Genomic DNA, 16,202 nt, shown 5'->3' with positions numbered 1-16,202 from the left:
TGAGGTCTATAAGATCAGGGCAGAGATGGGGTTCCACAGCAATATGTTTATTGATATATTTTATAAATATGGGGGGGGGGGTCCCTGCGTTATCAGCAGTCGAGCCTCCGCACCCCCGCCGAGGCTCTCATCTTATATAAAAAATAATGTTGTATATGGATATACTTTTATATATAATCGCAATATGGAACCCGAGTCTCTTTTACCATGTGCCATACTTCAGGCTGGCGCTAACAGCATTTTACGGGCCGGGAGCTGTTCATCTTCATGTCTCTAGCAGGCATGAGCACTGCATAATAATGTCGTTTCCTGCCCCCAAATGTTATTTCACAGACCCCGGCTCATTTCTCAAACTTCACCACTTTTACAATTTCCCAAACTTTTATTCCTTTCATTATTAGGAACAAGATTTCATTACGTATTTAGAATGTAAACAAGCCTGAGTAATGACACCCTCCATCTCCCTGAAATCATTCCCACTGATGCCTGCCCCCCTGCAGCCCGCCTGCCGCGCTGGCCTCATCTTGTGGGCGCGCACACAGGCAAACACACACACACACAGCTTGGGCCAAGACAAAACACAACAACATAAATGTACCACCCTGTGTGTGTTTGTGAGTGTGTGCGCGCACGCCTGTGTGTGTGTGTGTGTGTGTGTGTGTGTGTGTGTGTGTGTGTGTGTGTGTGTGTGTGTGTGTGTGTGTGTCCGTCGATAAAGGAGGTGGGGAAAAGTTTTATACTCAACTCACATAAATCATGTACAAGAAAAATGAGCAAATGTGAGGGCTAACTCATCTTCATCCCCATCCAGAGAAAATGAAATTCACTGGAATACCTATCAAAACTGCAATCACCAAGAGATAATATCTTCTTTGGTCTATCTGCACTTTCCGATTTAATTTCCTCCATGCCCTTGACATCCACCGATACCATTAAGATGAAGCTCGTACAGTAAGAGAGTAGTTCTCACGTTTTGATATATGATGCCTCCACGCTAAATGTAATATCATCATTTGGAAATTAATGCAATATTTCTTTTGTTAGCTTTTTTCCCCCACTGAGTTTTACTCGAGCTAGCGACACGCCGGAGCGAGAGAGCGAGTGGAGAAAGAGAGAGAGGGCGAGGGAGAGGATGACAGACAAATAGAAAAGGGGGGGGAGGGGAGGGAGGTGGGGTGGGTGAATACTTTGGTTTCCTGGCAGCCATCTCCCCACTGTCAGAATGACATGCAATTACGTGTAGGCAGGCCCCGATCAGGGGTCAGTCAAATTACTCCATCATTTAGCGGCACGGTGGTGATGAGAGGACCCCCTCCTCCACCGCCACATCAAATATGATGCAATCATTAGTGTAATAAGCATGGAAATCTGTTTGCAGATTATCGCGCCGTTTCTCTCCCCCTCTTTTATCTGCTGAGTCTCTCGCTCTCTCTCTCAAAAGAGAGGGAATGGGAGAGAGAGGGGGGTGAGAGACTGCCCATTGGCTATATCACAGTGTGGTTAGGGGGGGGGGGGGATCTCCCCTCCTTGACAGCCTCCTTTTGGCGAGGAAGCAAAAGTGTATCTTACCGCAGAAGAGTTTTGAAACTTCCTCTGTATCGGCTGTCGTATTGTCGGAGGAGAAAACCATGCACACGTTTAAAAACAATATGTTAGTTTAATCCATAAAAATGTCAGTTTTTCTGTTTTGAGCCACCAGGAGCCACCCCTGTAAATGTAATTTGCCTAAAGATGCGTGAGTGGAGAAAGACCATCTCAACTCAAGCAAGCGCATTTCCATCCATATTCACTCTCCGTGCCAACTCTCGTCGATTAACTTTGACCTTTTTCAAAAGGCGAGAGAGTATGCAGGAGGTGAGAGGACGCAGGAGGTGAGCAAATCGAATTGATAAAAGGCCTGGGTCTGTCAGGCCACTATCCCATTCCCTACTCCTCTATTCTTCATCCTCCTCCTCTTCTCTCATCCCTTGCTTTTCTTACTCACCAGTTACATGCTATTATTTTTTAACCCAACAGGGTTAAGTATCATGAAATACTCAGTAACACTTGACATTAAGTTGCTCTAACACCTGTGTCGCAACACTGTAATTACTCTAGAAATTACATAGGAAAGTGGACTAAGAAACTGTAAAACTATTTTGTTACTCAAGTAATTTCGCAACGTAACAAAAATGTGTTACAAAGCAAAAACAAAATATCGCTACCCGGCAAACAGGGGACATCCTGAGGACATTAGGAAACATTCCCATTAAGTTCCGTTTCGGCGAGATGTTATCCCACTGACGTTCTGAGAACGTGCAAGGAACATTAAAACATGTTTTTTTTTATGCCCTTTCTAGAATGTTCTAAGGACTTACTAGTCCTTAGGAATGTGCGTGATGGTTCCAAGGGAACGTTCTCTGGGGGACCTTTGTCTAGTTCCCTGTAAGTTGCCAGGACGTCAATGAGGACCATCTCAAGGACGTTTTTAACACGTTCTCTGGACATTCATTTTACCAGTCACATGGACGCCGTGCGTTGGTCCCAGGTGTGCCAAACCATTTTAAGTGAAGTAATGAAATGGTATTGAGGATTTAAGGTAAGTGATACAATACGCTGTTCAGCTAAAATAGTGTAAAAATCTTTAAATCATTGACAATGTGATTACATTTGACATGATCACTTAGTACTGACTTTTCAAATTTGAACTCGCAATCTCTGGATTTTGGGTACATAGATTTTATAGTCTATCAGGCAGTCTATCATATTTTCAGAAGTTCCCTACACATTCTTCACCTATAATAGATTGCTGCATTTAGCAAAAGACTGCCATCTGCACTGCTATTTTAGTTATCAGTCAATCTGACTATTCTCTCATCATTGACTTCATTTACTAATTTCAGCAATTTGAGTGGATTTTTTTAATAGTTGTTCAATGTTAGCGGGCATATTATTTAGTTTTAATATTACTCCTTAATCACTATGATAAATATAATCGTTTTTCTTGAGTGTATTTTCAACAGAACTGAGATTTACTTTGAAGTACAAAGTGTAGGAATACAGGTGAAATCAGTCATTGACACAGACATGGAGGCGAAGCAGGAAGATTGGAATGCCGTGAAGCAAGAGATGTGATCCTAGGTGAGGACATGTTGAATAATAATGACTGTATAAATAAACATACTCAATGTAATCCTATACATCAAAGTGTCAAATATGTACAGTGCCTTCGGAAAGTATTCAGACCCCTTGACTTTTCCCACATTTTTGTGACTGTACGTTACAGCCTTAATCTAAAATGGATGAAAATAAATAAATAATAATTATCCTTAGCAATCTACAAACAACACTATAATGACCGAAAACAGGTTTAGACATTTTTGCAAATGTATTAAAAAGAAAAAAACTGAAATACCTTATTGACGTAAGTATACAGGCCCTTTGCTATGAGACTCGAAATTGAGCTCAGGTGCATCCTGTTCCCATTGATCATCCTTGAGATGTTTCTACAACTTGATTGGAGTCCACCTGTGGTATATTCAATTGATTGGACATGATTTGGAAAGGCACACACCTGTCTATATAAGGTCCCACCAGTTGACAGTGCATGTCAGAGCAAAAACCAAGCCATGAGGTTGAAGGAATTGTCTGTAGAGTGCTGAGACAGGATTGTGTTGAGGCATAGATCTGGGGAAGGGTACCAAAAAATGTCTGCAGCATTGAAGATCCCCAAGAACACAGTGGCCTTCATCATTCTTAAATGAAATTAGTTTGGAACCAGCAAGATTATTCTTAGAGCTGGCCACCCGGACAAACTGAGCAATCGGGGGTGAAGGGCCTTGGTCAGGGAGGTGACCAAGAACCCTATGGTCAATCTGACAGAGCTCTAGAGTTCCTCTGAGGAGATGGGAAAACCTTCCAGAAGGACAACCATCTCTACAGCACTCCACCAATCAGGACTTTATGGTAGAGTGGCAAGATGGAAGTCACTCATCAATAAAAGGCACGACAGCCGGCTTGGAGTTTGACAAAAGATACCTAAAGACTCTCAGACCTATGAGAAACAAGATTTTCTGGTCTGATGAAACCAAGATTAAACTCTTTGGCCTGAACACCAAGCGTCACGTCTGGAGGAAACCTGCCACCATCCCTACAGTGAAGCACGGTGGTGGCAGCATCATGCTATGGGGATGTTTTTCAGCGGCAGGGACTTGGAGACTAGTCAGGATCGAGGTAAAGATGAACGGAGAAAAGTACAGAGATATTCTTGATGAAAACCTGCTCCAGAGTGCTCAGGGCCTCAGACTGGGGCAAAGACTACCTTCCAACAGGACAACTACCCGAAGCACACAGCTGAGACAGGAGTGGCTTCGGGACAAGTCTCAATGTCCTTAAGTGGCCCAGCCAGAGCCCTGACTTGAACTGGATCGAACATCTCTGGAGAGACCTGAAAATAGCTGTGCAGCAACACTCCCTGTCAAACCTGACAGAGCTTGAGAGGATCTGCAGCGAAGAAAGGGAGAAACTTCACAAATACAGGTGTGCCAAGCTTGCAACGTCATGCAAAGAAGACGAGAGGCTGTAATCGCTGCCAAAGGTGCTTCAACACTGTACTGAGAAAAGGGTCTGAATACGGATTCCTGCCGTAAGCCCTGGACCATTACTCCGGATCATCGCAGCTAGCTAGCTGCTACCGAGTGGCCCAGCCCCGAAGCTAGCCTTGAGCCAGGCCCATCTCCTGGCCTGCTCAGTGGACCCTATGATCACTCGGCAACACAGCTGATGTCTCCCGGACTCTTCACTAACACGACTAGAAGCCACTACATCAACGGATTCCTGCAGTAAGCTCTGGACCTTTGCATCGGATCATCGCACCTAGCTAGCTGCTACCGAGTGGCTATAGTGGCTAACACCCTTGTCCCGAAGCTAGCACCAGTTAGCCTCGAGCCAGGCGCATCTCCCGGGTAGCAAACAAAATTATTCCAGCTACAATACCTCTTTTGCCAATTGGCCTGGACCCTTTGTCGACACGGAGCCCCGCCTATCCATCACGGCTGGTCTGTCGACATAATTCCGTCCGATGTGCCTTTGCCGGACGTCGGTGAATACGCTTTAGCTGCCCCCTCCCTGCTAACTTTATGAACGCTGTGTCTCCCGCTTGCTAGCGTAGTAACGACTACCTAACGGCTTCCCTGTTTCATCTATTGCTGTTCACTGGACCCTATGATCACTTGGCTACATAGCTGATGCCTGCTGGACTGTTCATTAATCACGGTACTCCATTTTGTTTATCTGTCGGCCCCCGCCTCGAACTCAGGCCCTGTGTGTAGTTAACTGACCCTCTCTGCCCATTCATCGCCATTTTACCTGTTGTTGTTGTCTTAGCTGATTAGCTGTTGTTGTCTTACCCGTTGTTGTCTTAGTTAGCTCTCCCAATCAACACCTGTGATTGCTTTATGCCTCGCTTTGTCGCTCTCTGTCAATATGCCTTGTATACGGTTGTTTAGGGTACTTATCATTGTTTTATTTTACTGCGGAGCCGCTAGTCCCACTCACCATGCCTCAGATACCTCTTTTGTCCCATCTCCAACACATGTGGTGACCTCACCCAGCATAACTAGTGCCTCCAGAGATGCAACCTCTCTTATCGTCACTCAATGCCTAGGTTAACCTCCACTGTACCCACACCCTACCATCCCCGTCTGTACATTATGCCCTAAATCTATCCTACCACGTCCAGAAATCTGCTCCTTTTATTCTCTGTCCCCAACGAACTAGACGTACCCTCATCCTACTCCTCCTCTGTTCCTTGGGTGATGTAGAGGCTAACCCAGGCCCTGTGTGTCCCCAGGTGCTCTCATTTGTTGACTTCTGTAACCGTAAAAGCATTGGTTTCATGCATGCAAGCCTCCTCCCTAAGTTTGTTTTACTCACTGCTTTAGTACACTCCGCCAACCCTGATGTCCTTGCCGTGTCTGAATCCTGACTTAGGAAGGTCACCAATAATTCAGAGATGTCCATCCCCAACTACAACATTTTCCATCAAGATAGAACTGCCAAAGGGGGAGGAGTTGCAATCTACTGCAGAGATTGGGTTGTGCCGTGGCGGAGATCTTTGTGGGCTATACTCAGCCTTGTCTCAGAATGGTAAGTTGGTGGTTGAAGGTATCCCTCTAGTGGTGTGGGGGCTGTGTTTTGGCAAAGTGGGTGGGGTTATATCCTGCCTGTTTGGCCCTGTCCGGGGGTATCGTCAGATGGGGCCACAGTGTCTCCCGACCCCTCCTGTCTCAGCCCCCAGTATTTATGCTGCAGTAGTTTATGTGTCGGGGAGCTAGGGTCAGTCTGTTACATCTGGAGTTTTTCTCCGGTCTTATCCGGTGTCCTGTGTGAATTTAAGTATGCTCTCTCTAATTCTCTCTCTTTATTTCTCTCTCTCGGAGGACCTGAGCACTAGGACCATGCCTCAGGACTACCTGGCCTGATGACTCCTTGCTGTCCCCAGTCCACCTGGCCGTGCTGCTGCTCCAGTTTCAACTGTTCTGCCTGCGGCTATGGAACCCTGACCTGTTCACCGGACGTGCTACCTGTCCCAGACCTGCTGTTTTCAACTCTCTAGAGACAGCAGGAGAGGAAGAGATACTCTGAATGATCGGCTATGAAAAGCCAACTGACATTTACTCCTGAGGTGCTGACCTGTTGCACCCTCGACAACCACTGTGATTATTATTATTTGACCCTGCTGGTCATCTGGTCATTTGAACATCTTGGCCATGTTCTGTTATTATCTCCACCCGGCACAGCCAGAAGAGGACTGGCCACTCCTCATAGCCTGGTTCGCCTGGGAATCCTGGAAGGATATTGGCCTCATCCCTGGTTGTTCTTTAAAAGTACTTTCCTCACCATCTTAAATAAGCATGCCTCTTTCAAAAAATGTAGAACTACGAACAGATACAGCCCTTGGTTCACTCCAGACCTGACTGCCCTAAATATTCACTTACCTTTGATGATCTTCATCAGAATGCACTCGCAGGAATCCCAGTTCCACAATGTTTGTTTTGTTCGATAAAGTCCATAATTTATGTCCAAATACCTCCTTTTTTTTGCGCGTTTAGTTCAAAAAACCAAATTCATGACGCGCAGGCCAGACGAAAAGTCAAAAGATTCCATTACAGTTCATAGGAACATGTCAAACGATGTAGAGAATCGATCTTTAGGATGTTTTTAACATAAATCTTCAATAATGTTTCAAACGGAGAATTCCTTTGTCTTTAGAAACTAAAAGGAAGTGAGTGCCTGAGTGAGCTCATGGCACTCTGCCAGACACCTGGTTGAAACGGCTCTCATTCCCTCATCCTTCATAGTAGAAGTCTGAAACAAGGTTCTAAAGACTGTTGACATCTAGTGGAAGCCTTAGGAAGTGCAATATGACCCCATAGACACTGTATATTGGATAGGCAAAGACTTGAAAACCTACAAACCTCAGATTTCCCACTTCCTGGTTGGATTTTTCTCAGGTTTTTGCCTGCCATATGAGTTATGTTATACTCACAGACATCATTCAAACAGTTTTAGAAACTTCAGAGTGTTTTCTATCCAAATCTACTAATAATATGCACATCTTAGCTTCTGGGCCTGAGTAGCAGGCAGTTTACTCTGGGCACCTAATTCATCCAAGCTACTCAATACTGCCCCCAGCCATAAGAAGTTAAATAAAGGTGAAATTAAAAAATTAAAAACGTATGTAAATGTGATATTTCAACATTTCTAAAAACCTGTTTTTGCTTTGTCATTATAGGGCATTTGGTATGGATTGATGAGAATAAACAAACAATTGAATGTATTTTAGAATAAGGCTGTAACCTAACAAAATGTTGAAAAAGTCAAGGGGTCTGAATACTTTCCGAAGGCACTATGTTAAAAGCACTGTTTGTGTGTGGGTGCCCCTAACATTGCCAACAGACAAAGAGCTGTGAATGGATCAGTGGTTCACCAATCAGCGCCTTGATGGGCTTGGCAACAGTAACAAGGGGTGATATGTAATGAAACTAGGGTGCGAGTGTGCTGGGGCCATCAGATGACAAAAACCTCCAGAGGACCATGACACAACTTCCCAAGAAGAGGGATTCCTCAAGCCTAGAATCAAGTCCCCAGCACAACACAGTTCTACTGTACACTAACTATGGATTCTACCTAAAACAGTACACTATTTGATCCTACACCCCACTCAAACATAGAAACACACATACAGAAACATTTACCCAAACCTACCCCAAATCCTTAATACCCTCTCCCCAGCCTGTGAATAAACTGAGCTAACTAAGTGCTGATTGAGGCAGTAATCCTGATGAATCTGATGTTTTATCTATCGATTGATCCGACTCTTTTATCCACTTCTCCTCTCTAAGCAGCTGTGCATCTGGGCTGATTAGCACCAGTCAGCTCTCTCCCAGGACTAGTACACAGAGCCACGCTGTGTGTGTGCCTGTCACCTGGGACTCAAGCCTCTGTGTGGATGTGTGTGTGTGTGTGTGTGTGTGTGTGTGGGGGGGGGGGGTTTGGATGGTGGCGTGTGCGCTTGCGAACACGCGTACACCCACACCCACGTGTGTAAAAACAGAAACTAAGGCAGAGCACTGGGAGCAATTAACATTGGCACTCTTCTCTCCTCATTCCTACTGATCAAATTCATTCAGACAAAATAACACCACCACAAACTAAACCAAACAAATAAGACAAACCCCATACCACAGTGCTAATTGCGAACCTAATTATTGCACCGGCTGCGACTGGTGGCGTAACAAAGCGCGGCTCTGTCAAACACTGAGCATCGCTTCATCGCAAAGGAATCAAGGCGCACAATAATTTGAACAAATATATTTTGTCTTAACTTAATAATATTCAAAACTGGAAATTAATTCTGATTCGGGCCGAGTGGTGTGTATTGATAAACAAAAACAGTGTGTACTTTGACGGAAACAGACAAACAAAATGTTACAAGACAAGCAAGTATCGTGTAGAGAATCATTATACCATCTAAACCGCTGTGAAATATCTTTTCAATAACCAAAAATATTCTATTTTCATCTGTTTGAAGCTGGTGTACAAAACCACAAGTAAAATATGCAAAAATAAAACTTAAGAACAGCAAGTATAGACATAGCGCACATAGAACAGATCTACCGCTTTTTAGACTTGCTTTCCATGAGAATGACAGATCTATAACTCAGATTTCTATGTGAATCGGGTCGGGTCGTTCATAAAGTTACATATTGCAGCTTTAATTCTGAACTTAGATAGATGCAATATTAGGCCATATTAGGGTTAGGGTTATATTAGGGTTATATGCCAATAAATAACAGAAGATAGAAGATATGTCCCCTTCATTGCCCTGGGCCATTGGGATTTCATTAGACCAGAGGGAAAAAGTCCTTAGACCAGAGGGTGAAAGTCCTTAGACCAGAGGGAGAAAGTTCTTGTAAATGAGGGCAAAAGTCCTTAGACTGGAGAGGGAAAAGTCCTTATAACAGAGGGAAAACGTGAATGCATGCATGCGTGTCGCCATTATTACCACTCCGCATACAACTTCTTGTCACTTGGCACATTCAAAAGAACTGATGACTGCTGGGGTTAAAACGGACGTACATTCATCTCTTCTTTCATCACGGAGAGTCTCTTCTGATTCACTCTAAAGCCGGGATGGGCAACTCCAGTCCTCGGGGGCCGGAGTGGTCTCACACTTTTTCCCCAATCCCTAGCAAACACAGCTGATTAAACTAATTGCATTCTAAACTGAAGATCATGATTAGTTCATTATTGGAGTCAGGTGTGTTAGCTGGGCCTGGGGCAAAAGAGTGACACCAACCAGGCCCCAGAGGACTGGAGTTGCCCATCCCTGCTCTAAAGAAATGGAACAAGGACTACACACATTCAAGATACGGCTTCCTATAGTGGTCCTCTTGCCCCAGCTAGACCTGGATGTGATTCTGGCAGTGTTTGGAAGAAGACTGTGATCCTGGTGGTTGGTTTGGTGTACTTGGTGCATCATCTAAAGCCTCTCGTAGGGCCTGATCAGAGTTGAACCTCCACACAGAGCCCAGAAGACAACAAAGAGCTGAGGAAACAAGAGTTTAAAGGGCAAAGAGGCCCTTTATCTACTTCCCCAGAGTCAGATGAACTCGTGGATAGCATTTTTATCTCTGCTTGCAGAGACCCATATCTTTCAGAGAATTTGTTTTATCACTTGTTAAACAAAATCTCTTTCTCTCAGCAATTGTTTTAATATAAAATAATATAATGTTCCCATTTTTTTTGCATACAATATAGCTAAGTATTTGTGTGATTTATTTTATACAGTCTTTTTGGTCATCTCTATGGAGGGTGCCAATCATTTTGGACTTGACCATCTGCTCTTCTCTTAACAGTGATACATCTTGAGGGGATGATACATTGTTGTTTATGGGGGTACATTTACAGGGGGGTGCCAAAGGGTGCTATAACACCAAACCCACCACCACCTCACCAGGGGGACAGGATTGTATTTACTGTCCTCTGTCCCGAATCGTAATCAGACACTTCCACATACCCCGGCTTTCCTGATGACTGGAGCGCAATCTACCCATGTGCATAAACACCCACCATAAATAAGCCACACACACATTCAATATTCACACATATTTCAAATATCCAGCAGGAAATGGAACTGAAATACAGTTGCACATACAAGCAGAGCACACATGCGTGTGATGATCAGTGCATTAAAAATCAGGCTCTGGCATTAAAAGGTCAACTAAAACACAAACACTGTAGCATTGCTGGAATTTGTTCACACACACACACACACACCACATACGATACTGTGGCGAAAACCTTTTTTATGGGTAACTCCAAAAACACGTGTGTGCGCACAGCCGCACAGACACCCCACACCCAAACACACACACAGCCAGGCTGTGGCTGTCTCCATCCCTGCCCTCTTGGGAGTTAGGTCCAGCGCTCCATGGCCTCTGACCTCTGGGTCAGGGTCAAGAGGGAGTCTGACTGACCGACTGCTGAGATCCCCCCCCCCCACCTCTAGAGACAGATTATCCTCCAGAATCTAGGGCTGGACTCTACAGGTCTGATTACCAGAGGCCTGACGTCCCACTGTGCTCCTATTGTGATCCTACTGTGGTCAATAAGCCGTTAGGGCTCTTCAAAGTAATGCCGTCATATGGGCAACCACTCTGGTGGTCTAGAAAAAAAGATAAGATACAGTTGGTGTCAATCATATATGTGTGTGTGTGTGTGTGCGCGCGCGTGCGTGCGTGCGATAGCGTTGCCTCTTGAAAACAGAGAAAACTGTGAAGTCTATGCAGCCCAATCCATCAGCCATATAGCGGAGTTCTGTCCAGCTAAGCCAACCAGAGACAGCCTGGTCTTTACATTAGGAATATATAGCTAGCTACCTCCTGTTTACCTAACTGCAAAAGTGCCTACACAGAGGCTGCATCCCCAATTGACCCTATTCCCTTTATAGTGCCCTGCTTAACACTAGGGCTCATAGGGAATCCCTGGTCAAAAGCAGTGCACTATAAAGTGAACAGGGTGCCATTTGGGGCACGGCCATATTGATTCCTGCTGTTTATGCATGTAATCTTCTTTTGAATAATTCACACAGTCCTTTTATAGAGTAGTAAATCAATGACCTCCTCCCTGCCTGCGCCTCCCCCCCACCCACCTGCTCGTCCTCCTCTCTGCTGCTATTCCCGTTCAGTCAGAGGAGCGGGACTCATAACGTCTCACTGCAGAAGGTAGGGGGTAGAGGCAGGTGAAGGAAAACAGAGGGCATTACCGATGAAGTCAATAAAATCTTCTTGGAGTTTTTAGTCCACCCTCTCCAGTCTACACTCTGTTACATGGTATCATGGTGTTGCCAACTGTTATCTTTCTCCATCTCTCCCTCACCGTCGTTCAATCTCTCTCTCTCTCTCTCTCTCTCTCTCTCTCACCCTCACCGTCTCACACTCCTTCACCGTCTCTCTCTCCCTCCCTCACCGTCTCTCTCTCCCTCCCTCACCGTCTCTCTCTCCCTCCCTCACCGTCTCACACACCCTCTCTTTCCTTCCATCCCACTCCCTCTCTCAATGTATCTCTCCCTCCTTTCTTCTCTCTCAAGTGAGCTAGTGTCCTCAACTGGTTGGGAGCACCATAAGGACAGAGGTAAGGGCTGAGTGTCTGACACAACCCCACAATAAGTACACAGACCATACACACAAACTGTACACACCCAGACATGCACCATGAACCAACCAACAGAATTAGGGATGTTGCCCCGGTGCTCCAGCCTAGGCTACCAGTTCGAATCCGACCCACTTCCCTTCTGACTCCTAATTATTATACCTTTCCTGTCTCCTCTTCACTGTACTCTCACAAAACCATGAAAAAAAACATGTAAAAACACAAAGAATTAGGGAATATGTAAATTTCCATGGCTGAATTTGGGGGCACTTGAATTTGATTAGCAACGCTGCTAAAGTTTGTTTGCTTCCCTAGATCATCTGTAAATCCTAAAATCTAACTTTGGGGTCATCTGCTTTCGTGGTGCTGGGGGTCGTTGAGAAAAAAAACATTTACGTTTCATATTGTGGGTAATTTGCGTAGGATGGTGCCTTAAATGCGGGGCGGTGGTTTAGTATGCAGGGAGCACGGCTACTCTAGGCTAAGGGAGTTGACTGACTGGCTTTACATCCAGAGTGCCATCACCCCCTTTGACCTATTTCTATTATTCATCCCACCATCATCAGGAAAATGGGGGGAAAAAGCCACCTGGAATCTGATGTTCGTTCCCACCCAAAAAAGAGGAGAGGAAAACCTTTTCACTTTGTTGCATGGCACTCTGACCCCGGTATTAGAGAGCGAACAGAAGAATCCCAGAGATGTTGGTCATAAAATTTTCAGAACCGTCCCAGGGGTCTTTTCGAGGGGGCCCGACTGACGCACCGGAGCGGCCCCGTGTATAGACTTCATATGAGAGAGAGAGAGAGAGAGAGAGAGAGAGAGAGAGAGAGAGAGAGAGAGAGAGAGAGAGAGAGAGAGAGAGAGAGAGAGAGAGAGAGAGAGAGAGAGAGAGAGAGAGAGAGAGAGAGAGAGAGAGAAGAAAGTAGAGAGAGAGAGAGAGAGAGAGAGAGAGAAGAAAGTAGAGAGCGAGCGAGAGAGGAGAAAGTAGAGAGCGAGCGAGCGAGGGGAAGAGAGAAGAGAGAGGCACCAAGGAAGTACTGCCAAAATATGTAAAACGCAGAGACATTCAATGAGATAACTGATGAAATGTGTAGAAAGGTACATTGGAGTGTGTGTGTGTGTGTGTGTGGTGGCACGCGTATGTGTGCTTGTGTGTATGACAGGGCAGACCGAGTTAAATGTGCCTCATCAAGTCATCACCAACGTCAAGAGGGCGAAAGAATTTCAGTCTCTCTCCCCTCCCGCACACATTTCATCCCCACATCAAAGAGTAATTTAAAACATAACAAAAAGACCAAGGGAGACAGAAAAAAAACAGAGAGAGGGGGGGGACAACCAGAGGTCCTGGGGGTGTGACCCCCCCCCCTCCTTCCTGACTACATCCCTCCCTCCCTCTGTCAGCTCGAGGTATTCAAAGCCCATTCCGATGCATGCTCATTTGGGATGCAGATATCAAAGATGGCTGTGAACAGTGAGGGGGACAGTGAGGGAGCAGGAATTAGAACTTACCAGATGTTCTAATGCTGCTTTGATGCAGGTGCTGTCCCTGCAACACAAGAACACATTTCCTCCTCGTTAAATAAAGTGTGGGCTACGACTCTTTAAATATAAAAAGGGATCACACAGAAGCTACAACAGGCATGCGCACGCACGTGCACAGACACACGCACAGAGCGAGAGACACACACACACACCCCACTCCTAACCCCCACCCCTCTTTCCATCCCCGGTGTAACGCTCATAATTGCTGTTTATCAAGGGGTGTTGTTCATTTGGTGTTTTAAAGGGAGAAGCATTTCAAAGGAGGCCTGTCTTCCTCTGTCAGAGACTGTGCTATCATTTCAATGCAGAGTGTTAGAGAGGGAACACACACACACAGGGAACAAACAATCGCTCTGGGCAACCAAAATGTGATACCATTAGGATAAAGATAATACTCTGTGTGTGTGCGCATGTACTCTGAAGGTATAGTAATTGCTGTACAAGACATGATACTCAGCTGGTTACAGGTAACTTTCCATGAAATTGTCCCTTTCCCCTGATCCCATCTGTTTGAACATTTACAGGCTACATTCTGGCCATTTAGCAAACGCTCTTATCCAGAGCGACTTACAGTCAGTGCATTCGACTTAAGGTAGCTATGTAAGACAACCACATATCAGAGTCATTACAAGTCAACTTTCCTCTATAAAGTGGCTATCAGCAAAATCCGTGCTAGTAAGAAAAGACAACTGCAAGTGAAAAAGAAAGGCAAGTACAAGTTGGCAAACACCCTACATCCAGTCAGAGAGGAAGAGACGAAGCGAGAGGTTTTACTCCGCCCAAAATCTGTCCACGAAGCACGGAATTTTTGTATGGAGGTCAATGACAATGTCGAATTTGGTAATCGGAAAAAGTAATCGCTAATTTTCTACGTGAGGCTTATTTGATCAAATAGAAGTTTCGTAATGGTTAGGTTGTTACGAATGCACTGATATAAGTGGCATTTCGGCAGCATACCCAAGAACAACTTTATATCGGAGTTGTGCCCGTTGTCAGAGATAGATAGAGGACTCATCATGGATATAACCCGTTTAGCATGGACATTGCAATTCAGGGCTTCCACCATTTTAAAAGTAGTCAACTGGGTGGGGATTCCTATGAGATGGGAGCAATCAGCCAATGAAGAAGAACATTTACTACTTTAAAATGGACAAATCCTCAGTCGCACTGCCCATGCTGTCAAGGACACTATAATGGCACAGATACAAAGATGAGTGCTCTATCTACCTCTATGGCTTGTTGTTCACACTCGTATCTGCCCTCTCATTGGCTAGAATAGTCCCACCTGATCTTGCCTCCTCCTTCCATCTATGAGGACATGTATTTCCATTGTTGTGTGGTCACTCAAATATCTTGTCAATATAATAGACAATCTTTGATCAAATTCCCCCTATGCCGCTCCCAGTTCTCTATCAATCTTACAGTCAGTGTCCCAAATGGCACCCTACTCCCTTTAAACTGCACTACTTTTGACTAGAGTCAAAAGTAGCGCACTATAAAGGGATAAGGGTGCCATTGGGATGCAACCATGACCAAAATTGGTCCTGATTGCATCAAAAAGGGGCTTTGCTTAATCAAAAGAAAAACATACACACAGAAAAATTATTGGCTTAATTGTTAACCTTCCACAGACAAGACAGGCTGATGATATGCGTGTGTGTATGCGTGTGTGTATGCGTGTGTGTATGCGTGTGTGTGTGTGTATGCGTGTGTGTGCGTGTGTGTGTGTATGCGCGCGTTGCCCTGATGTTTCCTGAACTTTGCCATGCTAATAACCCTATCACTACAGAAGGGGAAACGGTGTGCTTATTACCGAGGAATAATTAATACAAATGTATGCATTATTATTATTATCAGTGTAGCAGCATCCACCGAATGGAGAGAGGAGGAGGAGGGGGGAAAAACAGTCGATTTAAAAAAGCAAATTGGCAGTAAATAATAGATGCATTTTTGGCACATTTCAAAATTGTAGCAGAGTAAATCAAAAGATCAAGAGAAAGCAAACAGTTCCCCCCTCCCTCTCCTCCCCCGCACTGCCCCCCTCTCTGCTGACAACCCATACGCTGGCCATGGCAGGCCTTTCGGTTTGTGTGCGTGCGTGCTCATGTGAGTGTGTGCGTGCTCATGTGAGTGTGTGCACGTGTGAGAGAGATAGAGAGACAGAGAGGGAGGGTGAGAGAGAGAGAGAGAGAGAGAGAGAGGAGAGAGAGAGGAGAGATAAGAGAGAAGAGAGAAGAGAGAGAGAGAGAGAGAGAGAGAGGAGAGAGAGAGAGAGAGAGAGGAGAGGGGGGGGGGGGGGGGTCTTATCGACAGACTTCAGCTCCTAATGTAGCCAGCAGCATCACAGTGTAAATCTACACCATTTCTAAAATTACCACTGGCCGCCTTGGCAGGGAAACTCAATCAAATCTCTCCTCTCTCTCTGCCACCATGTTGCCCCCCCTCCCCCATACCTATGTCCCTAA

At 45.2% G+C, this 16,202-nt stretch overlaps 1 protein-coding gene across 1 annotated transcript in view; it reads right to left on the bottom strand.

The window, feature by feature from the left end:
- rsrc1 (arginine/serine-rich coiled-coil 1) overlaps nt 1–16,202 on the bottom strand; it is a 176,265-nt gene that overhangs the window by 93,696 nt on the left and 66,367 nt on the right. Inside the window, exon 5 of the mRNA XM_038974085.1 lies at nt 13,705–13,741. Within this exon, the coding sequence (XP_038830013.1) occupies nt 13,705–13,741 (37 nt within the window). The remainder of the gene's footprint in view (nt 1–13,704; nt 13,742–16,202) is intronic.

This window comes from Salvelinus namaycush, chromosome 34 (genome assembly GCF_016432855.1).
Source record: "Salvelinus namaycush isolate Seneca chromosome 34, SaNama_1.0, whole genome shotgun sequence".
Taxonomy (NCBI): domain Eukaryota; kingdom Metazoa; phylum Chordata; class Actinopteri; order Salmoniformes; family Salmonidae; genus Salvelinus; species Salvelinus namaycush.
Note: the sequence above shows the minus strand (reverse complement) of the source record. Positions and strands in the feature narration are given on the sequence as shown.